General features: G+C 41.8%; 1 protein-coding gene across 1 annotated transcript; it reads left to right on the top strand.

The window, feature by feature from the left end:
- The first annotated feature begins 289 nt into the window (after positions 1 to 289).
- LOC143975897 (D-beta-hydroxybutyrate dehydrogenase, mitochondrial) lies at positions 290 to 16,298 on the top strand. The gene is made up of 2 exons (XM_077478445.1): positions 290 to 299; positions 15,086 to 16,298. Exons 1-2 carry the CDS (start codon positions 290 to 292, stop codon positions 15,751 to 15,753), a joined length of 678 nt encoding a protein of 225 aa, XP_077334571.1. The 3' UTR covers positions 15,754 to 16,298.
- The last annotated feature ends 7,975 nt before the right edge of the window (positions 16,299 to 24,273 follow it).

Here is a 24,273-nt window from a genome sequence, read left to right as displayed (position 1 = left end):
ATAAAAGTCATTGAAAAAAAAACGGTATGGGATCCCCCCCCCAGTCCATTACCAGGCCCTTAAAGAGAACCCTGAACCATTATTTTAAAAAAAATTGGAGTGCCCCCAAAATCCTATACCAGGCTCTTTAGGTCTGGTATGGATTTTAACCACTTAAGGACTACCTCACGCCGATATACGCCAGCAGAATGGCTGGGCACAAGCACATACAGGTATGTTGCTCTTTAAGTGCCCAGCCGTGGGTCGCACGCACGCCACCAGTGGCACACTCGCGACCTCGTCCTGAAAAATGGGTAGAGGTAAGTGTAAACAAACCTCTCCTCGTGCTTCCTAGTTAGCCTGTCACTGATCGTCTGTTCCCTGTCATAGGGAAAGACAATCAGTGATGTCACACGCCAAGCCACGCCCCCCTACAGTAAAAAAAAAACACACACACACACACACACTTAACCCCTACACTGGCCCCTGGTGCATGTATAAATAATAAATGCTTATTGTGATATTTTTAACAAAAAAATGTAGAAGAATACGTATCGGCCTAAACTGAGGAAAAAAAATGTTTTTTTATATATTTTGGGGGGAAATTTATTATAGCAAAAAAGTAAAAAATATTGAATTTTTTTCAAAATTGGCACTCTATTTTTATTTATAGCGCAAAAAATAAAAAACGCAGAGGTGATCAAATACCACCAAAAGAAAGCTCTATTTGTGGGAAAAAAAGGACTTCAATTTTGTTTGGGAGCCATGTCACACGTCCGCGCAATTGTTAGTTAAAATGACGCAGTGCTGAATCGCAAAAGGGGCTTGGTCCTTTAGCTGCAAAATGGTCCGGTCTGAAAGTGGTTAAGGGGAACCCTGTGCCAAATGTTAAAAAAAAATGACGTGGGGGTCCTCCCAAAAATCCATACCGGACCCTTATCTGAGCAAGCAATCTGGAAGGCGTCAGGAAAAGATGGGGGACAAGAGAGTGCCCCCTCCTGAACTATACCAGGCCACATGCTCTCAACATGGGGAGGGTGCTTTGGGGTAGCCCCCCAATGCACTTTGTCCCCATGTTGATGGGGACAAGGGCCTCATCCCCACAACCTTTGCCTGGTGGTTGTGGAGGTCTGCGGGTGTCGGGCTTATCGGAATCTAGAAGCCCCCTTTAACAAGGGGACCCCCAAATCCCCCCCATTTGAAATGGTAACGGGTTCATTGTACTTGTACCATTTCACAAAAAAAAGTATTAAAATGTTAAAAAACCACAAGACACACCTTGGGATAATCCTTTATTAAAAAAATAAAAGAATAAAAATATCCCACGAAGTCCGCTGCTCCCCAAAATACTTCAGTTTTTTAAAACTCTTTTTTGCATTGATAAATCTCCCCTGGGGCAGGACCCAGGTCCCCAAACACTTTTTCTGACAATACCATGCATATAAGCCTTTAAAATTAGCACTTTTGATTTCTCCCGTAGACTTTTAAAAGGTGTTACATGGCTTTCGAATTTGCCGGGAACAGTCCAAATTGTTCGGTATTTGGTGAACAGGTGAACACCTGACGTTCGACTTGAACATTGGGCTCATCCCTAGTGAGCAGTGGTGCCCCCCCCCCCCCCCCCAAGTTCCCAAAGTTTGTTTGCAAATAAGAAAGGTAATGATAGAATGATTTATGTTTAATAAACTAACATGACTAACATCTTAAAGTTAAAAAATGTTAGTCATATTATCATTTATTTAAAAATCAATTTTTCTGTGTGTGTGCACTGTGTGGGACGCTGGACTAATGGGTTTCTATTAGGTCCGTATTTTTTTATAAGGATGTGATTAGAGCCTGAGGCTCTAATTGGCTTGTTGGCAGAGCACTGCGCCCCAAACCTTCTCACTTTTGATTTTAGCAAATTAATATTTGCCATTGCATCACTTCCGATTTCCAGCTTCTTGCCCTGGCAAATCAGGTAGCTGAAGATTTGGAACCTGGAAAGAAGACCGGGTTAACACAGAAGCCGCCGGGTATAAGGAGAGCCATGACCACTGGAGGACTCCATTTGTAGGTAAGTCTCACGGAGTCCTCTGTGTTCCCTCCCCCCCAAATTTTTTTAGCACCAGCCGCCACTTTATGACAGACAGACTTTCCTGCAAACAGGATCAGGACAGACTTGAGGTCAAGGTTGGCAACAGGCAAGCACAGTCAAAGAATAAGCAGAAGCCCAGGACAGCCAGATATCCAAAGCCAAAAAAGGTTTGAGTAGTAACCAAATTAGCAAATATCAACAGAAATAAGTAAGCTAATGACAGAAAGAGATGCCTAATTCAAACTGAATCAAAAATGGGAGGGGGGGGCGGGGCACTAGACCAGCTGAGCTGCGTACTCGGATAAGGGTCTGATATGGAATTTGGGGGCTTAGGGCGTAGGGCTTCCCCTTTAAGTCCATACCAGGTGACGGGGCCAGTGACGTGTCAATCTCGCCGCCGAAGTCCCGTCTACCTGGAGCCGTGTTCAAAATGAATGGACTTTCCTCCGTGTGTGGGCAAGTCCGTTCATTTCAAAAGTCCGGACTCTCGCCATAGTCCAGCGGTCTTGTCATGTGTGGGCAGGTCTGCTCGTTCAGCAGGTCCGCTCGAAAGTCCGGCGGACCTCCGCTTCAAAGTCGATCGTGTTTACGCAGCATAACATGTCAGGATATAAATACATTCAATCAGGCACTCCCAAAGATTTTGGACCAGCCAGATGTGGAACTTTACTGTGACTGTTCTACAGTCCTGAATATCTTCCATCTGATGGGACAATTAGATGCCTTGAAACAGCAGTTTTAAACATTTCAGGAAGACTGCAAGAGTTACACAGCTTGACACTGATTATTACATAATGCCAAAAATTAGCCTTTACTCTTCCTAAGTCTAATTCTAAAACTGTCATCTACAGCAACCAACCTTACTGTATAAGCAAAGCCTAGCACAAACGACTTTACTATGAATAATATATTACTAATCTGTCAGGAGACAGTCTTGGCATGTTAAAGAGATAGGTAAATTCCCACAGAGGTGATAGGGCAATGAACCCACCAGATGCCCATTAGCATTTATAAAGCTGTTAAAAAGCATTGTATACCTGCTGTTATCTTTTAATATTTTTGTTGAAAATTTCATGACATGCAAATAAAAAACAATACAATATAATTAGCAATTATGATATTAAAATATATACATATTGCAATTGAAATATGGGTGTTTTAAAAATATAACCTATATTTAAGAAACATGAACAGTTGTTTTGTTTTTTACTTTTTTCTCACTGACCTCTAATTTTGTACATTCCACCTAAAGGAGAAGCCATTAAATCCTTGTCCACTTAGTTACATTCCCATTTAACCAGACCGAGGTAGACTGCCTGCATTCTTTCCAGTGCATTGCAGTCTTTATAGACTTTCTTTTGCTTGAGTACCTAGATTACTTTTTTCTGTGTTCAAGCAAAGCAAAAGATACATCTCCTCTCTTATCAGAACATGTTACTGATGGCATTTACACAAGTTATACTACAAGTTATACTACAAAATACTTGTGTTGAGTGCCATACAGCTATGACACGACAACAATACTTTTTGTTACTATTAATACTACAACAGGAATAAAAAAAACCCAGGAGAAAAATAAATCTAGAATTACTATATAATAATGGCAACCACTCCAATTTCTAACAAGTTTTTAAAGTAAGATGCACATGGAAGAGAATTTCATAATACAGACAAAAATAAGAATTCCCAGCACACTTACAAGCTAATCTGCAAAAAAAAGGCACCATCTAACAATTTGCATTAAAAAAAACGAGGTTTTAGTTGCACATATTTGTGAAAGCTGCACTGCCTCATGACAGCTCCACTGTACAGTGTGGTCCTAACTCCTATATTTGAGAGTCTACAAGTTGGAGCACATAAAGATATGGGTAAATTGCCGCCCCCAAAAACACCCCATCCCACTTGCTATACAGAAACAATCACCCTGTGTCCCTGTAGCATCTGGGGAAAATGAGAGAAGGGAATGGCGTGTGACAGCAGTTGGAATGGGGCACAGATCCTAAAACGAATCTTCCTGCAGTGCAGCTGGAGGGAGAAAGAGGAGAAGAAGCCAGAAGATCTGCAGAGGGATCCAAAAGAGTGTCAGCAAAAGTATAGCTGGGCCACCTGCCAGGCAGGTGCCCGCACCCCCTTCTGAACTGACCAGGCCTGGGCCCAGGCCTAGTACAGGAGGGCCAGATGTACACATTAGGAACAAAAAGAAGATATCCAGTACAATTGCTAGCTAGCCTGCAAAGAAAAATAACAAATTATAACTCTCTAACAATTTTCAATAAAAACAGAGGTTTTATTTGCACTTACTGGTATATGTGGAAGCCACACTACCTTGTTATAGCTTCTATGTAAAGTGTGATCTTAACTGTATTTGAGAGTCTCCAAGTTGGAGCATATATAGCAGTGAACAAATTAAGGGCAGGTGTGCATGAAGGGAGCCCAGGGGCATGCTATAGCAGACATTAAACTTCAATTTCTAGTTAACAGTGAGTTTGAACAAGAATACTAAATGGTCAGATCAGCTACTTTGCTGCTGCTGAAACCATAATTGATTTATTTAGTAAGGGGTATTACTACCGCCACTAAATTAACCTTCTTGGTCCGCTTACTCGATTGCTTGTTTCACATATCCTAGATGAAGTCATTAATAAAAATTTGGTCATGACAATAATTGACCAATAATGTCAGTCAAGATCCTCAGTGCTGCTGTCTACATTCCAGCAGTGCTGGGCACTGTCAGTTGCAAAAGCAGTCTGACAGGAGAAAATGGTAGTACACAGGTTGTCATGTTTCTGTTGGGCGGTCATCAGTGTATCGTTCATTGTGATTGGCGATGGATCTACATCACTGGACAACATGATTGAGGATGCCTTTACACAATGGGATATGCTTTTTTTTATATACTATTTTGTTAAGCTGTCATGTCCATCTTGAACCATACCAGGCCACGTGTGATAGAAATTGTGAGAAGACTAATCACATACTAGAAGTCAGCTTTAGAATGGGAGCCCTAAGATATCTGGACCCCCACTGCATGAGTGGGTTAAAAAGAAAGTACTAAAAAGTCCAGTCAGAAAATATTGTTGACACACTTTAATTTAAAGGAGACAGTAAAGTTTTAACAAAATCATTGCCTCACAGGGGTTTCCTCAATAATTCCAAGCACAAAACATGTTGTCAAGCCTCCTGGCTTCCTCTTGCAGCCCAGCTGCTTGAGTTTCTACTTTAGGCCTTTGGATGGTACCTCAGACCATTTACAGCACCACTGTGCTCACATGCAATTCCGCATATCTCTCAGCTCTAACGGCTCTCTTCCTTGAAGCTCACTACTGCTCTGGCCAATGCCCTGGCCTCTGGGGTGGGGGACCTCCTGGCTCCTGGGTGGAGCCATGAACTATTGTCATGACATTGATTATAAGAGCTGTTCCCCTCTGCACCCACAGCCTACTGGTCTCTTGTAAGACCTGGACACAGGGTTAGAGGCTTTGTTCCTCCCAAAATGTTTTGAAGCCTTTTGTTGTGATTAAAATGGTATTTCTAAATACCTGACAAAGACCAGCTAGAGGTATAACTAACGCAATTACAATACTCACGAAACCATTTACTTAACACTGCAGTATTAAGGAGACAACATGAAGAGAGATGAGCCAAGATTATAGTTCAGCAGTTGTCTGGTGTATTGTGGGAGGGGCTGCATTTTATATGCACCCTTATCAGCCAATCATTGTATAGAACATGGGTGTGGTTAATACAGAGGCATACATTACACACCATCATTACATATCATTACATATCATTACTCATGTCATCTGCTTCTGAATCACAGTCATGGGATATGTGGCTCAGACATATTGTGACACAATTTCTTTATTTAGACAGTACAAAATAAAACTGCCTATGCAAGCTATATTTTCTTATGTGCATGTCCACAGAAAAACTGCCAAAGTCTGCAGATACAGAGTTTAAGCTAACTAGCAAAGTTACTCAAGTTAATCTTATATGAACTTACACAGATGGAGTCACTCTGGTTCAGCCATATCACAACCTGCACCATATGCCTGCACCATACATTTTTAGTGTAGGGGGAAATGGGTCTGCTTTAATGCATGCACCAAAAATAAATTGTGTATTTTTGGGGCTTGTTCACACGAAAAGGTATATCAAAGCCTGTGTTTTTTTGCAAATTCATGTGCAAAAAGTAGTACAGGTGCATAGTACTGCTGTAACATTTTTTTGGGGTAAATTTGGTAACCAAAAGCACACACACTCACCTGCAGTAGGCAACACATTTTCATGTGGCACAGGAAATTGCACAATGTTGTGTTAATTCCCACACCACACCAAGCCAGTAATGTTACCCTTTAATCCTTTTTTAAAGATTGACTTCCCACTGAACAGTAATAGATACCTCGGAAACACTAGAGCAAAATAACATATTGCATAACAATACCATTTAAAATTAATAAACTGGAGCTTATCTTTCAGTAATTGTTGTAAGTTAAGTCTGCAGTCTTGCTTTTTCTCTATCTACCTGGGGTCTATTGATATATAGTGGGGGAAATAATGATTTGATTCCCAGCAGTTTGCCCACTTACAAAGAAATTAAGGGTGTATAATTGTTATCATAGGTGTATTTTAAATGATAGAGACAGAATATCAACCAAAAATATTTTTTTTATAATACATGGTCCCTGTATACAATACCATTTTACAATACCATCGGTCCCTGTAGAAAAGTCAGCTTGTACCTTTAGCAGAGAAAACAAAACAAGCAAAAAATGTGAACAGTCTATATGCAGTAACGTTTTTTGTCCATAAACTTAAGTTTTAAGTTTTTAACTTAAGTTTATGGATAAAAAAACTTTACTGCATATAGACTGTTCACATTTTTTTGCTTGTTTTTTTTAGCACATTGTAGATGCTAAGGATTATATTGTTATTCATTTTTTATAATTAAAAAAAATATATATATTTATTTATTTTTGGATAATTCTCTACAAAGGTTTTCTATGTGCATCTGTGCAATAGTCACTTTATTGTTTGGTTATACTGTACTGTATAGTACTTACATAGCACTGTTTGATTAGAGATTGAGCACTTTTGCACTTAATGACTAACTGACTCCTGGATTAATTGATCATTTCAAATTGGTATTTATTACCATATAATATTGGAGACACTTAGTCAGGATATATATTAACATAAACACTAACATATAGCACAGCACATATGCTTTTTGTGGATCTAGTGTGTTTTCTTTTTCTGTATGTTTGATACCCTCTAAAAACATTTTTTTGCAATAGGCACATGCACGCTGTGTATATATTACGTGTTTCTTTTTACATCATTGCACGTTTAATACCTCCTAATTCTCTCTGCAATAGGCATACTAGCTCTATGCAGTTTAAATGAAAATACTCAGGGTACAATAGTAGTATATATGCCCATATAATAGGTAGCGCCACTGACCCCATTTTTAGAATAATACACCAACTGTAATTACTTAAGCTGCCTGTGGTATAGGATCAGCAGAACACCAGCAATTGGGGTAGCTTTAGGTGCACACTGTGCAGATGACACAGTACACCAACTGTAATTACTGAAGCTGCCTGTGGTATAGGATCAGCAGAATACCAGCAATTGGGGTAGCTTTAGGTGCACACTGTGCAGATGACACAGTACACCAACTGTAACTACTGAAGCTGCCTGCGGTATAGGATCAGCAGAACACCAACAATTGGGGTAGCTTCAGGTGTACACTGTGCAGGTGGCACAATACACCGACTGTAACTGCTGCAGCTGCCTGTGGTATAGGACCAGAACAACACCAGCAATTGGGGTAGCTTCAGGTGTACACTGTGCAAGGGGTACAATACACCGACTGTTATTGCAATAGCTTCAGAGGAAATGAACACACTGTCTCTCCGTCTATCTCTCTCTATGAGCTGCAACACACTATGCAAGGCTGCCTCGCAGGTGGCCTTGTATAGTGTGGGGCATGTATTAAACCCCCTGAGCCCTAATTGGCCAAAGGCATCCTGCCTGTGGCCAATTGTGGCTCTCTTCGCTGACGACGCTGTGATTGGCCAAGCATGCGGGTCATAGTGCATGCTTGGCCAGTGCATTATGGGCTGTGAGCACCACTCAAATTTGGTGCGAACGGCCCATAATGTTCTGGTTTCGCAGAACGGGCGAACAGCCGGTGTTCGAGTTGAACATGAGTTCGACTCGAACACTCAACTCATCCCTAGTGCTAACACACCACTGCACACGATCACCATTTGATTTACTAAATAATTTGGAGAACCTCCTCTGATATTATAGGACTCACTAAAGCCCCTCTCTCCATGTCTGACAATCAGGCAAGCACCACTAGATCCAACCAAGCTGCTATATCATTAGGAAAAAAATCTGGGGTCAACTAGGATGTATACAATGTCTGGTAGTACTGTTGAAAGGCCTCTAAAATATTAGATTGTGAAGAATTGTATCCCCCAATGAGGTACGTATTTCAGAGGTCAAGGTAGTAGTATGCTCATGTTAAGCCATCATTGCCAAAAATTGACCATTCCTGTCCCCCTGCTCAAAGGACCTCTGTTTAATTTTGTAAAGATCCAGCCACATGGCCTCTGTCATATGAAGATGTAAAGCTTGTTTTGTATGTAATAAACCATTAAAATTGATCTCTGATGGATCAAATGCATATTGAGCTATTTGCTCTTCCACCAAAGCCTGCAAGGTATCGGTCTTCACCCACTGGGCCTTGTTTACAGCCTTAATAATAGATATATATTGTCCTTGAGTATATGCCTTAAAGGCATCCCATACGTTTGCAGGAGAAAAAGATCTTCATTAAAATCTCAGTATTCTGTAAGAAGGGGCGGAATTTTTTCTATAATATCAGGATGTCAGAGTCAGTGGGTTTCCAATCTCCATTGTGCTGCATTCATAAAATGGGGAAGACATAATGTAAGTAGTAATGGAGCATGATCAGAACCCACTTGGCAAGTACTTAGCATCTATTATATTGGCTAGATTAGCAGAGTTAGCAAAAGCCAGATCAATACGAGAAGCAGTCTTATATGATGTTGAAAACCATGAATAGAATCTGATTAAAGGATTCTTCCACTGCCAAACCTCTAACAGACCTGCCTCCTGAGCCCAAGCAGAAAGATCCACTGAGAAATGTTTAGGAGGAGTCTAAAGTAGGATCAAGTATGGCATTAAAATCTCCCATAAAGAACAATTTAGCTGGGCAATAGGGGTAATCATCTTCAGCAAGCTATATAATAGGGCTCCAGAGAAAGGAGGAGGAATAAACACATTAATAAATATATATCTCTGACCCACAGCAAAAACACATCCAAAACGTATCTTCCCTGAGGGTCACAGTAAACACGTTCTATTGTACAAGACAAGGACTTGCTAATTAATATTGAGACCCTTCTAGAGAACATAGAATAAGAGGCATGAAAGGTCTTCTGAACCCAAGGTTTTTTAAGTGTCAACAACTTACTGCCCAGAAGATGTGTTTCTTGCAGTAACACCATATGTGGAGAGTGGATTTTTAAATAAACAACACTTTCTTAAATTTAGAATTAAGGCTATGGACGTTCCATGATAGGATGGAAAAATGTCCTTTATCACGTGACCCAATTGAAACAGTGGAAGATATGATACCAAGACATAGAACCGCAATGAGATATAATAATGTGTGATAAAATGCATTTAAAATAAAAAAAACATTTAGGAAAACATATCCAAGAAACACTAAGCCCTTGTACACACGGTTGGACATTCCGACGGAAAATGTCCGATCGGACCGTGTTGTCGGATAATCCGACCGTGTGTGGCCTCCATCGGACTGTTTCCGTCGGAATATCCGACGGACCAAGTTTTCCAGCTTGGCTATAAAATTTTCCGACAACATGATCCGATCGGACCTTGTCCGATCATGTGTAGAGAATTCCGATCGGACAAAGTGCCACACATGCTCAGATCAAATTCCTACAACAAAGCTATTGGCTACTAGCCTGATGGAATGACTTTTTTTGTATGTAAAAAGTCACACACACACGAGTGCGCCAAACGAGAAAACTCGATATCCCCCGACAGTCTGCAGAGGCACAAGATATATAATAGAGTGAACAGAAAAATATGGTATAATGTTTAAAACAGAAAACAAACATATATTTATCCCAAAAGGGACATACCTGAAAGGTATCAGAAGTATGGGCATTCATTGAGTCAAATTTTGACTGTAGAGGGCAATATGCCTCCAAAGTGATCAGAATGATGTCAGATATTGAGTATGAGTAGATCCTCAAGATAGATAGTTAGCCTATGGAAGTTAAAGGCAAAAACATTTGGTTACAGTAGTTTGCTATCTGTTTGATAGGGAATAAAACAATGTTCCACTGCCTCATTAAATACATTTTTAGGTAATAATTCGAAAAGCTCCTATATGGGAATCTCTCATAGTGATGTAGTAAGCAGATTATATCTTTCCGCAAGAAAATTGTAATGATTCATAAAAGGTTGGGGCTAACTCTCATATGTTTTTAGCTGTAAATATATTACATAACATATAACCACACAAATAAAATGAAATCATACAGTGAACAATCCTTATATAATAGAACAAACACAACCAAAACACCATGTAGTGACAAGTACTCTTAATTAGTCAAGCTGTGCTCCACCTTCACTCGTGTGAGAAGATTGCAGACTCAACAGATGAAACAATGGAATACTTCATATGCTCACGCCCTTATGGAGGGTAATCTTTATATTCACAAGGCTATATGACTCGGTGTAAAGAAAAATAATCACAGCGCAATATGTTTTTAATGTAGATCAAACACCAGTAAGGAAATATAAGTGCTCACTCACATATTAAGGTGCTTGTTTGCTAGCACCAGCATGTACAGCGATCTTTAGCCAGAACAGGGAAAAAGTCTATCCGTGTCTCAGCGTGCTTTCCACCCCAGCGAGACCCGGAACCAGCCATACCGGAAATGGCATCAGCAAAGGAGTGCGCAAAGCCTTAATGCATTTTGTGATCAACACGTCATCAGGAAGCTTGCTTGTCTCCATTTTCTAGCCTTATCTACCCTGCTGAACCAAGCCAGCTGAACTAATTAGTGGGCAATCATCATTTGTATTTTAATAAAAATCCCCAAAGGATTATTTATTTAATAAAAACATAAAACCGCTGTACATTGTGGTTGCTCAAGTATATACCCAAAGTATAATAGACATAAATATACAATACATAAAAAAATTACTAAACAGACATCTCAATTACATCATATACCTCTAGTCAGCTACATAGCTGATAATGAGGTAATGATTTTAATAAAGGAATATTCTAAAAATACTCCAAAAATTTTCATACAATTTAACAAGTTATTCCTAACTAACAACTTTTTATGATATCTGCCTCGTTAATTCTAAACACAGTTATGACCCCACCTAGTGGTCAAAAATAGAATGTTATTTTAACATTCCCAGACTAATACTAATAAATATCCATTATATAATCATGGGAATATTACACCCATTAATTACCTAAAAGATCTATAAGATTGGAATATGAAATAAAACTGAATAAATAAATAAAAATAAAAACAAAAAAACTATTACAGATTTGAGCAAAATGCTCCAAACTCCAATTAATGACATAGAGATCAATTTTTTTTTATTATTATGAAAGAGGCTCAAAATTGGTCATTATGACCAGAAATAGCTGGCAACATCTAACATAATTAATGATAAATAGAGATCCTATATAAACCCTGGGAGGCACACTCCTATGTACCCCACTTAGACCATAATCTACACAAGAAGAAATTCAATAAAGTATCCAATAAGGCATCCAGCCCTAGTGGTACCTGAGGCTAGCTAATACATGCATATTTCATATTTACGATACGGTGCACTGAGAACAGAGTGTGAATCCCACGGTTACTATAGCAATCTCGGCGCACGGGAGAATGCAATCTGTGCACCACTATGGACACGGCGCACGGCATCTTCAATTCAATATTAACAGAAGATGGAGGTGCTAATATTATGGGGTGATGTGAGGAAGTTTAGTATCAACTGCCCAAGTAACAAATATGCCCAAAATAGAATGAGAAAGTAACTTTTTCAGAGAAAGCCTGCTGTGCCTGCAAGTACGTTTAGAACTGCGTGAGATCAATGTAAGCACTGCGCATTCGCCAGCGGCCCTTGCGCTCGTTCAAATGCGCTTGTTCACTGCACGGTCAAAATCTTAGTAAGTGTCAAGCAACGCAAATGCAATTGCGTGGATTGAAGGGGCACACCTCTAACTTGACTTTTTTTTTTTTTATCTGGTTCACCTTTATGTATTTTTTAAGGAGATTTACACACAGGTTATGTTAGCATGTTACGTTGCCAACATGTGACATGCACCTTGTTAAAATTATGTAAAAAGGCTCTTGCTCCTCCTAAGGGCATTTAACCTTACCCCCCTCTAATGCATATGATTTCCTTGGGATAGCTTTTGCTTTTAAAGTGCAACTCCACACTCCATTCTCCAATGCTCTTGTCTGCCCTTTCTAATGCATATGATTTCTTTGGGCTAGCTTTTGCTTTTAAAGGGGAATGCCACACTCCATTCTGCAATGCTCTTGTCTCCCCCCTCTAAACCCTTGGATTTCTATTGGCTAACTTTTGCTTTTAAAGGTGAACTCCACACTCCACTCCATTCTCAAAAAGCTGTGAGCTGCATTCACCAATCCAAACCACATCCTTTTTCAGAGCATACAACTAGGCCAGCTAGGAAAGGGGTGAAAAGAGCAATCACCCAACTCCCTCTTGAACCATACAAGGCCACAGTACTCAACATAGCTGGGTGCCTTTGGGGCATGTTGCGCTCAGCCCAATACCAATCACAATGCATCTTGTACCCACTAGTTTAAAGGGGCTTTCCACATTCTGTAAAGCCCCCTATCTGCAGTCCTACACAACCTCAATATGGGAACAGGGTTGGTGACTTTTGGGGTGTTCAAGCCCCTCCTGCCCCCAAGCATCCACTCCCTTTCTTGGCCAGTTTGCTGTGTGTTTGGGTAGGGGGTTGATAGAGTGTGTGAGGAGCACAATCTTTTTTTAGTTTGGGGTGGAATTTTTCACCTGGTGGTTCTCATTTTATGCCTTAACATACCCAAATGGCCTTGCATGTATTGAGGAGGCAGGCTATTTTTTGTTTTGGGTTAAAATCTTGCAACTGTAATGTATATTTGTACCTTTTCTCGAAAGCTGTACATCTTCGAAGCAGCATTTTGGATACATGCTATAGATGCGCCACTTTACAGGCAGAGTAAGCTCCCCCCCGTTACTATTTTTTAAGCAATTTTTAAAGGCATGTTTTCCTTGTTTGTTTTTGGGGTTGTCCAAATTGGTGACATTGATATATGTCCCTTAGGGTGGGACCTGGGCCCCCTTACCCATTTTAAGGTTAATAACTAGAAGATAAGCCAGCCAAGTGGGGACTAGCAAAATTAACAAGTCAGTTCCCATAGACTGCAATGGTATTTGTTGTATAACTTTTGCCAATGTTAGGCTCTTTGTTTGCCCCCCTGGACAGTGGTCTGCTTATCCCATCTGTAATTTTGTAGCTGTCAGGGAAATGGCCGTAGGACTGGCAATCCTGCCAGTACCTGTCATGGTCACACCGTGCAAATTCCTGTGCGCATGCACGCGCATAGGTGCATGCCGACGGGTGCATGCAGGTACACAATAGCGGGTGTGCACACCTTGACAATTGTTGGCACCCTCTGGCCTATTTAAGCCGGCTGCAGGTTGCTGGATTATCATCAGCTTCCTGTGTCTCCTGTACCTATTATCTGCATCTGATTCCTGTTTGCTACCCAGCTTGCCTGATTCCTCCTGCTCTCCGCCTGCATCGATCCCGGCTTGAACTTGACTATTCTCCAATCTCCGCACCTGTACCTTTGTTTGTCTGCACAGGGTTTGACCACTGGCCTGGCTACTGACTCCGTTCCTGGTTTATCCTGCTGTACCTTATCTCAGACAGATCCTGTTGTGTATCACCCCTGGCCTGGCTATTGACTTTGTTCCTGGTTGCTCCACTGGGATCTCTCCTTGCACGGCTGTCCAATCAGCTTATCCAGTGCATCCCAGCTGCCCTCTGCCACCCAGCTACCCAGCAGCAGCACTCTGCAATCCGTGCACCTTTGGGCACCATACTCCCTGTCTCACTTCCAGGGGTACATTGCACTTAACCGCAAGTGGAGCCCTCTCAGCAATCCGGCCTCACACCTAGGACTTGACAGTAGCATCCTGGATGATGTGCTTAATTTTGAACAGGGGGGTGGCTTATTTTGTACTAGCTGCAATTGGGTTGGTCTGGGCATGCTCAGAGTCTTTGATTTTTTTTTTCAGTTTTTTGTGTGTGAACAGCACTTGGATGTATCTGGGCATGCTCAGAGAGTATGCTTTTGGGGTTAGTAATTTAAGGACATCCTTAACAGGTGTACCCACTTTGAAATTCTGTCTCTACACTGGGTGAACTTGCATTGTGTGTGTTTCATGGACTATGCATGTGTTTTCAGTTGCCTCATTAGCACGCAAACCTATGTTATATAAAGCTTGCAGATAGCATTCTTTACATTGCCCTGAAAAGAGGCAAGATTGTGTGTGTGTGGGGCTGGCAAGAGAGTACATTTGGGTGTCCTTATAGAGTTTGTAACACATGAAGAATTTTCTCTTTGTATTTGTAAAACAGATGTGTTTTAGAGCAAGTTTTTTTTTACTTTGGTTTATTGTATTTTTTTGGGTGGGGGTGATATTTTACCCTGAAATATTTTTGATGTTGTCAATGTGTGTTGTTTGTAGGTTGTTTCACTGTGATTGAATTGTCTATGCTGCATTATTTTGCAAAATCTTCCTCAAGATGTTGCAACTAATTAATGTTTAAATCCTTAATAGATGTCCATTTGTGGGCGCAATCCTTTTAACTCCTGTTAATTTCCTCTGTAAAATGATCAGAGCTCGTGGAAAACATTAAAGAAAATTTGAAGGACCCAGACAAAGGTTTATGGGGCGTAATTAACAATGCTGGAATATCAACATTTGGAGAAGTGGAGTTCACCAGTATGGACACTTATAAAGAAGTAGCTGAAGTGAACCTTTGGGGCACAGTTAGGGTTACCAAGACCTGTCTCCCTCTTATCCGCAGAGCTAAAGGACGTGTGGTGAATATTAGCAGCATGTTGGGGCGCATGGCAAATCCAGCTCGTTCCCCCTATTGTATCACCAAGTTTGGGGTAGAAGCATTTTCTGATTGCCTGCGCTATGAGATGCACCCAATGGGAGTGAAAGTCAGTGTGGTTGAACCTGGAAATTTCATTGCAGCCACAAGTCTGTACAGTCCAGAAAAGATCAAAGCTATCGCTGATAAAATGTGGGATGAATTACCTGAAACTGTGAAGAATGATTATGGAAGAAAATACTTTGATGAGAAAATCGCCAGAATGAACACATATTGTAATAGCGGCTCAACTGATACCTCACCTGTCATTAACGCTATCACTCATGCTCTAACTGCTAAGACCCCTTACACTCGTTACCACCCTATGGATTATTACTGGTGGCTTAGAATGCAAGTCATGACCCACCTGCCTGGTGCTATATCTGATAAGATTTATATTCATTAAGGGAGATCATAACATTTAGGTAGTTTATAATCAAATACTTTTTGATTTTGCCTGCAGCGTTTACTACCTCGCTTCACATTGTTGCCAACATTTAGAATGTGCTACTTCTATGTCCTGTGCCTTTGGTCATAGGAAGAACATTTCTTCTAATTGTGTCTGTGTAAAGCTTATAACATGTAGACAAGGATTTTTCCTGTTCTTTAGACATCTGTAACTGTTTTCCCTCTTTCATTATAAGGGCTATATTAATAACTGAATTTAGAGAAGGCTGTCAAAAACCAGGTTACTAAACAACCTTTTATGATGCTAAAAGAAATAGAAAACACTATATATATATTATTTTTTTTCTAAATGCAGACGTACAATGCTAAATTAGTCACCCGCTATGTGAACACCTACCTCATTCCTGGATGTGTGACAGCAGAATATTAATGGAATGCTTGCTTAGTTGTGCAGTCTTTTCTACTATGCTCCTAAGGGAAACGGCCATTTGCCTTTTTATTTCAAATTTTTACATTAAAAATATCAAGTTGTTCTAAACGTAATACTTGGCTGCATATTGCTTCTACAAACCTTAACGCATTTTATATAATTTTATAACTATATATTAATGTTGAAACATGTACATCAGCAGTAATCTTTTCTGTAGCATAGCTGAATGTTGTAATAAAATTATTTGTAAGCAGAAAAAAAAAAAAAATGATCAGAGCTCAAAACCGTATTCTGTTAATGTCTCAAATTAACATACATGTGTTTTTTGCTCTTTTCCAAGTCCTGTTTTGTTGACTAATAAAATGTGTAGCAAATTTTTATGTTTTACTGTATATGTTTTGTTAATTTGCATGCAACAGATTTCCCAGCTGCAGCTTAACTAGGCTGATTGGCACGGCAAAACATAAAAAAGGTGTGATTTGACTAAAAGCTACTTCCCTGGTGCCTTCATGGTACATGGTAGCAAATGCATGGATTGTGCGTATGCTACCATGGATAGGCACCAGGAAAGGAAAATTACAGAGAGGTAAGTATTCAATTTTCAATTTTAGCGCAGTGGTTCTCAGCCTCAGTCCTCAAGTAACCTCGACATGACATGTTTTGGGAATTTACCTTAGCTAAAGTAGCTGTCGAAAATACCAAGGCATTGACTGTGATTTAAAGCACCTGTGCAAGATGAAGGAAAACTTGAAAACATTGTTGGGGTACTTGAGGACAGGGTTGAGAAGCACTGTTTTAGAGCACCAAGCTAACATCTAGCTCAAGAAAGACAATCCTATTCTAATTGTGGGCATTTGAAGTAAACCAAGTAGTGAGTGTTAGAACCCTTGATTGTCTTTTTTAGAATGGGCTTTGTCTCCCTTTTCTGAAAATTGGCTTCACTTCCTGTCACAGCCAAACAGAAAGTGAGGGTAAACCCCTACCAATGTCTTTCCTTGGGGACACACAGGTCAATCTAACTAGTGTCCCCATTAGGAAAATTGCACTCTAGCACTTTGATGTGTACACCACAAATTATAAGGTATTTTGCGCTTTATTAAAGGCAAATCCACTCTGCAATACAAGTGTACTTGCTGTAAATCTGTAAATCTGAAGGAAAGCACTTGTGATTTTATCATCCAATCATGTAGAAGTGTCAGGGCTGGTCTCAGCCCTTCCTTCTCTGAGCTGGCCAATCAGCTTTCGGCTAATTGCCAGCTCCTATCTCTCCACAGTTTCTCAGCTGTTGAGGATATCCTGCTCATCAGCCTTGCCTACTTAAGCCGTCCAGCCCAGAGAATCTCTGCCTTTGCCTTAGTCAACATCACAGAGATGCTCTCCTGCATTCCTGTTAAAAGACTTGCTTGACTGACATACCTTCTGACTCCAGATCCTGCTTGCTGTTTTACTACGCTCATCTCCGGCTCCCTGAGATTTGGCTTGTCTGACTATCCGTTCTGGTCCCTGAACTCTGGATATGTTTTGACTAAGTTTGTTCTATTTACTTGTATTATTAAACAAGTGTTATTTACCTGTACTTCTGTCTCGGTCTGATTTCATGGTTTCTGACAGTAGGCGAAGGCCATGAATTAAGAAGATACAGTCAATCCACTTGTTTGTAATATTTTTTCCAGATTGGATCAGTTTGCCATGGCATTACAAACGCCCCTTAATCTCCCATTGTGGCTGCTCTGGTACAAGCTGTGTTGCAGGCCATCCCTGCTGTTGCGTCAGTCTCTGTGTAGGCACCTGTCTTGTATAGTACCTCTATAATAGGTATGTCTGGTTTCGCTCCGCTTTCTCAGCAATGTGGGGGTGATCCAGTTCAATGCAGAGGGTTTCTCAACCAGGTTGAGATATACTTTGAGATGCTGCCCCAGACGTTTCCCACGGACAGACGCAAAGTAGGTTTTGTGATTTCTTTGCTTTCTGAGAGAGCCTTGGCCTGGGAAAACCCTCTATGGGAGATGAAAAAACCTGCTGTCTTAAGTTACCCTGAGTTTGTGGCCTCCTTTAAAATGGTATTTGACATGCCTGCGTACTCTGCTTCTGTTGCCAAGTGCCTCATGTCCATCAGCGTACGGGAATTGTTGCTGACTATGCCATTGAATTCCATACTCTAGCAGCAGAGGTTGCTTGGAACAATGAGGCCCTCATGGCTGCTCATGGTCTTTCAGATTCCATCAAGGATGAGATAGCAGCCCAAGATGTACCCACTGAGCTGGAGAACTTGATCATGTTTGCCATCCTCATTGACTCCAGACTCAGGGAAACACTCTCTTTTAAGGATCGCTTGCGGAAGCCTCCTGTACGTTTGCCTCCGAGGTTTGCAGTCCCATCTGTGCCTCCCTCACCTCCCATGACTCCTGGTACCAAGTCGGTCAGTGAAGATGAACCCATGTACTTGGGCTTCACTCGTCTCTCTGCGGATGAGAGAACCTTTAGGAGGAGGGAGAGATTGTGCCTTTATTGTGACCAGAGAGGTCACTTTTTGAAGTCTTGTCCTACCCATCCAGGGAATGCCCGAACCTTGAGGTCCTGTCATGGACAGACCTTGGGTGACATTGTTTTGTCCCCAGTTATCCAGAAGGATAAGCCCCTGGTTTCAGTCACACTTTCTTGGGCTGAGTCATCCATCGAAATACAGACACTAATTGACTCTGGGGCTGCAGGCCTGTCCTTGATGCTGCCTTTGTATCTAAGCACTCGATTCCGCTACAGTTGTGTGACACTCCACTTGCCATTGAGGCACTTGACGGGAGACCTCTACTGCCTGCCCATGTGACTCATGAGACTGTTCTGTTGTCCATGGCCATAGGGGCTCTTCACCATGAGATGATCCAATTCCAAGTTATTTCCTCTATTAAGTTTCTGCTGGTTATTGGTTATCCATGGTTACAGAGGCACAACCCCTCTTTTGATTGGCTCCATGCTGAGGTTTTCTCCTGGTCACCACAATGCAGTAAGACATGCTTCCAGAAGGTAGCCAAGGTTCTGTGCACCTCTTCACTCTCCTCCCTGCCTGAGGAATACCGCGATTTTAGAGATGTCTTTGACAGAGGTCAAGCTGGTAGTTTGACTCCACACCGGCCGTATGATTGTGCAATCGACCTTCAACCTGGTGCCATACCCCCTTGTGGCCCAGGTTTACCCTTTGTCGGTCTTGGAGGATAAGGCCATGGAAGAGTATGTTGCAAACGCACTTTCTCAAGGTTTCATCCGCAAATCCTCATCCCCTGCTGGTGCAGGTTTCTTCTTCATGAAGAAGAAGATTGTTGAACTGAGACCTTGTATTGATTGTAGGGGTCGCAATTATTTCACGATTAAGAATGTCTATCCGATTCCATTGATTAAGGAGTTATTTGACCGCCTCAAGGGAGCAACTATTTTAACAAGCTTGATTTGAGGGGGGCATACAATCTCATGAGAATTAAGGAGGGCAACGAGTGGAAAACTGCATTTAATACCAGAATAGGCAATTATGAGTACCTCGTAATGCCTTTTGGCCTTTGTAACGCCCCAACAGTTTTCCAGGAATACTTTAACAATGTCCTCTGAGATTTGTTGCAGTTATGTGTAGTGGTTTATCTCAATGATATCCTCATATTTTCCAAGTCCCTGGAGAGCCACCACACAGATGTCGTTTGTGTGTTTTAGAAATTAAGAGAGAACAATCTCTATTGCAAATTGGAGAAGTGTGAATTCCATAGTAAACAGGTAAAAATTCTTGGGTTATGTAATTTCCACTGCAGGTTTTTCGTTGGACCCGGAGAAACTTTCAGCAGTCCTACAGTGGCCCTGACCCATGGGTTTATGTCCTCTGCAGCGTTTTCTGGGCTTTGCCAACTATTATCAGAAGTTTATTTGTAACTTCTCATCTCTGGTCAAGACCCTTATTGATATGACCAGAGAGGACCAGAGAGGACGGTAACCCCCAGAGTTGGTCTCTGGAGTCTGTTAGGCCTTTGAGAGTCTCAAGGCTGTCTTTGTTTCTGCTCCTGTGTTGGCACAACCTGATTCTACGTTACCTTTTATCCTTGAGGTTGATGCTGGGCTACTTGCATCCTTGTGGCTTTTCCAAGAAATTGTCACCTGCAGAGTGAAATTACAAGATTGGTGAAAGATAGCTGTTGGTGATAATTTTAGCCATGAAAGAATGGAGACAGCTCCTCGAAGGTATCACTGTGCTGGATCTCATTTTTACTAAACATAAGAATCTCAAATTCTTGTCTGAGGCTAACGCCTCTTTCCCCAGAAGGGTGCGATGGGCTCTTTTCTTGTCAAGTTTCAATTATAATGTCTCATTCTTACCCGGTATTAAGAATGTAAGGGCTGACGCCTTGTGTCAGTTTTCCTCCGCTTCCAAGTTGGAGTCAGTTCTGGTTCTTTTGATTCCTTCTGATCATATTCTGGCTACAGTTCGCACCGGTCTCATGTCTCCTTTGGGTGACAAATTTCTTGCTGCTCAGGTCCATGCTTCTCCAGAAAAACCCTGTGACCACTGATTTGTCCCAGAGAGTCTTCGTACTGCCGTGCACCAGACTTACCATTCTCCCAAGGTTACTGGCCACCCTGGGAAGAATCAACTCTTTTGGGCAATTTCCCAACAATTCTGGTGACCTAGTCTATGTGCTGATGTAGCCACCTTCTTAGCTGCCTGTTCCATGTGTGCTCAGAGTAAGACTCCACAACACCTTCCAGTGAGCATCCTACAACCTATACCCAATGGAGAGAGGCTCTGGACCCACCTTTCTATGAATTTCATTGTGGAGTTACCCAACTCCTAGGGCAACACAGTTATCCTTATGGTGGTTGACCGGTTCTCAAATATATGTCATTGTATTCCACTAAAGAAGTTGCCAACTTCTAAGGAACTGGCTTCCATTTTTGCTTGGGAGAGCTTTCGCTTACATGGACTACCCAAGATGATTGTCTCACACATTACTCTGTGTCCCGGTTCTGGCGAGCCTTTTGTGCACAGTTGGGAGTCCAGTTTGCTTTCTCTTCTTCGTATCACCCTCAGTCTAATGGAGTCGCAGAACTAGCTAATCAGTCCTTGGAGCAATTCCTACATTGCTATATTTCTGACCATCATAACAACTGGTCAGACCCCTTACTGTGGGCAGAGTTTGCTCATAACAGTGCCTTGAATTCTACTTCCCAATTGTCCTCGTTATGGTGAATTATGGTTTGCAATCTTCCATGTTGGCTGACTCTGGTTCCGCAGAGTATTCCTGCATTAGAGGAGCATCTCCGTGGTCATTGTTCCACTTGGGCACAAGTCCAGAAGGCTTTGCGACATGCTAATGATAGGTACAGACTCCATGCTGACCGCAGATGCCTGCCTGCTCCTTCCTACCAGGTTGGGGACAGGGTCTGGCTGTCATCTTGCAACCTCTGACTTTGTGTTCCCTCACTGAATTTTGCACCTCGGTTTATTGGGCCTTTCTGTATTCTTCGCACAATTAACTCAGTGGCTTACGCATTAGACCTTCCTTCTACTATGCATATATTGAATGTATTTCATGTCTCCTTATTAAAACCTTTGGTCTTCAACTGCTTTACCACCTTGGTGCCACGTCCTCACCCTGTACATGTTAAGAACCATGAGGAGTATGAAGTTCAGTCCATTGTTAACTCCCGTAGGTTCTGTAGGTGCATACAGTATCTGGTGCATTGGAAAGGGTAAAGTCCGGAGGAATGCTCTTGGGTTTCATCTTCGGACGTACATTCCCCTGTCCTCCTCCGTGATTTCCATAGACATTTTCCCCTCAAGCCTGGAGGTCATTGAGGAGGGGGTACTGTCAGGGCTGGCCTCAGCCCTTCCTTCTCTGAGCTGGCTGCTTAGCTGTCGGCTAATTGCCAGCTCCTATCTCTCCACAGTTACTCAGCTGTTGATGATATCCTGCTTGACAGCCATGCCTACTTAAGCCGTCCAGCCCAAAGGATCTCTGCCTTCGCCTTAGTCAACATCACCAGGGCCATCTTTAAGGCAGAGCAAAAGGGGCAGCTGCCCGGGGCCCTGTCATTATTGTGGGCCCCAAAGCAGCTGACCCATACTTGCCAACTATCCCAGTTTAAATTCCCTTCTCCGTTGAGGTTTTGGCTCGGTGCTGTGTCCTGATATCTCAGTGTGAAGTTCTGTTACTAATGCTGCCCAGATCTGCCCTATTGTTGTGTACAGATGACTCACCTGCAGACCCTATGTGTACATGTAAATACCAGTATTGATATGTAAATAGTGGCGGATCCGCAGCATTCTTATGTAAATAAAGGCAGTATTCATATCATTCCCCCCGAGGTCATATCTACCATCACCTATACGGAATACTGCCCACTGTGGAGATAAAGGGGCATGCTGGAAATTGTTCACACCCACCCCTCGCCCCAGTACTGCCACTGATCCCAGGAGTCCTAGGATCTCTAGGAGTTTTCTGTCTATTAATGGGTACCTTTGCCTCCCCAGTCCATGGTGAGCAGTCAGTGAGGAGATGATGTGCTGCAACCAATCAGTAAGCAGTAATGATGTGCAGTAACCTCTAGCAACCAATCAGTGAGCAGTATTGATGTACAGTAATCTCTAGCAATCAATCAAGAAGCATTAATCATGTGCTGTAACCTCTAGCAACTAATCAGTTAGCGGGAACGATACACTGTAACCTCTGGCAACCAAGCGCAATCACTGCCTGATCTGATTCAGTAAATGGATTTTGAGTCTAGCTGCTATTTATTTTATTCCTCAAAAAAGGTGGAGAGCGAAACTGACACTCTCCTGAATTCCTGTTAAAAGACTTGCTTGGCTGACATTCCTTCTGGCTCCAGATCCTGCTTGCTCATCTCTGGCTCCCTAACCTTTTGTCTGACTATTCATTCTGGTTCCTGAACTCTGGCTAGGTTTTGACTATGTTTGTTTCTATTTACTTTTATTATTAAACAAGTGTGATTTAACTGTACTTCTGTCTCTGTCTGATTTCATGGTTTCTGACAAGAAGCAAAGATGCTGTTTTTTTTTCCATGCATGTCCTCCTCGGATCTCCAGCAACTGCGCTTCCAAGTGCACTTGTAGTGCAAAGTGAATTTTCCTTTAGTAAATAAACCCCAAAGTTCAAGATACCTAATAATTTGGGGTGTACAGAGCAAAATGCTAGAGTGCAATTTACCTAATGGGGAAGTTGTTTAGATTGACCTGTGTATCCCCAAGGAAAGACGTCAGTAGGGTTTTGCCCTCACTTCCTGTTTGGTTATAGTTAGTAAGGTTGAATAAAGACATCAGTCCATCCAGTTCAACCTGAGTGAGTGTCTACAATTGTCCCTATCCCTTTACATTGCACACTCACATTGGTCCCTACCCTCAAGGAGCCACAATCCAAGATCCCCAGTTGTATACTAGGGCCAATTTTAGACAGAAGCCAATTAACCTACCTGCATGTCTTTGGAGTGTGGGAGGAAACCGGAGTACCCGGAGGAAACCCACGCAGGCACAGGGAGAACATGCAAACTCCAGGCAGGTAGTGTCATGGTTGGGATTTGAACCAGTGATCTTTTTTACTGCTAGGCGAGAGTGCTAACCACTACACCACTGTGCCGCCAATGTTATGTGACAGGAAGTAAAAGAATTTGAAGGAGAAAGTGGCAAAATGTGGGAGGTGTCTTCATCCTATCAGGGGTGCAGACATCCCCAAAAACTGACAAGACTTCTAATCCCTCTGCCCAAATATATATCTATAGATGTAGATTCTTGTGTTCGCCCAGCAGAGAGAAGTTGGGTAGATGACACACTCCCAATTCTGGAGGCATAATAATGGTCTAGCACAGAGGTCTTCAAACTATGGCAATCCAGTTGTTCAGGAACTACAATTCCCATCATGCCTAGTCATATCTGTGAATGTCAGAGTTTTACAATGCCTCATGGGATGTGTAGTTCTGCAACAGCTGGAGAGCCGTAGTTTAAAGATTTCTGATCACTCTAGCATGTCTTGAAAAAAGGTGGTTTCTCATGTGCCATGTATAATGCCCAAGAAATATTGTAAGGAAAATACAAGTGGGTCA

This window comes from Lithobates pipiens, unplaced genomic scaffold (assembly GCF_037356315.1).
Source record: "Lithobates pipiens isolate NorthernLeopardFrog02 unplaced genomic scaffold, aLitPip1_a1.2 Scaffold_13, whole genome shotgun sequence".
In the NCBI taxonomy this organism is placed as follows: Eukaryota; Metazoa; Chordata; class Amphibia; order Anura; family Ranidae; genus Lithobates; species Lithobates pipiens.
This window is presented reverse-complemented; position numbering and strand designations above follow the sequence as displayed.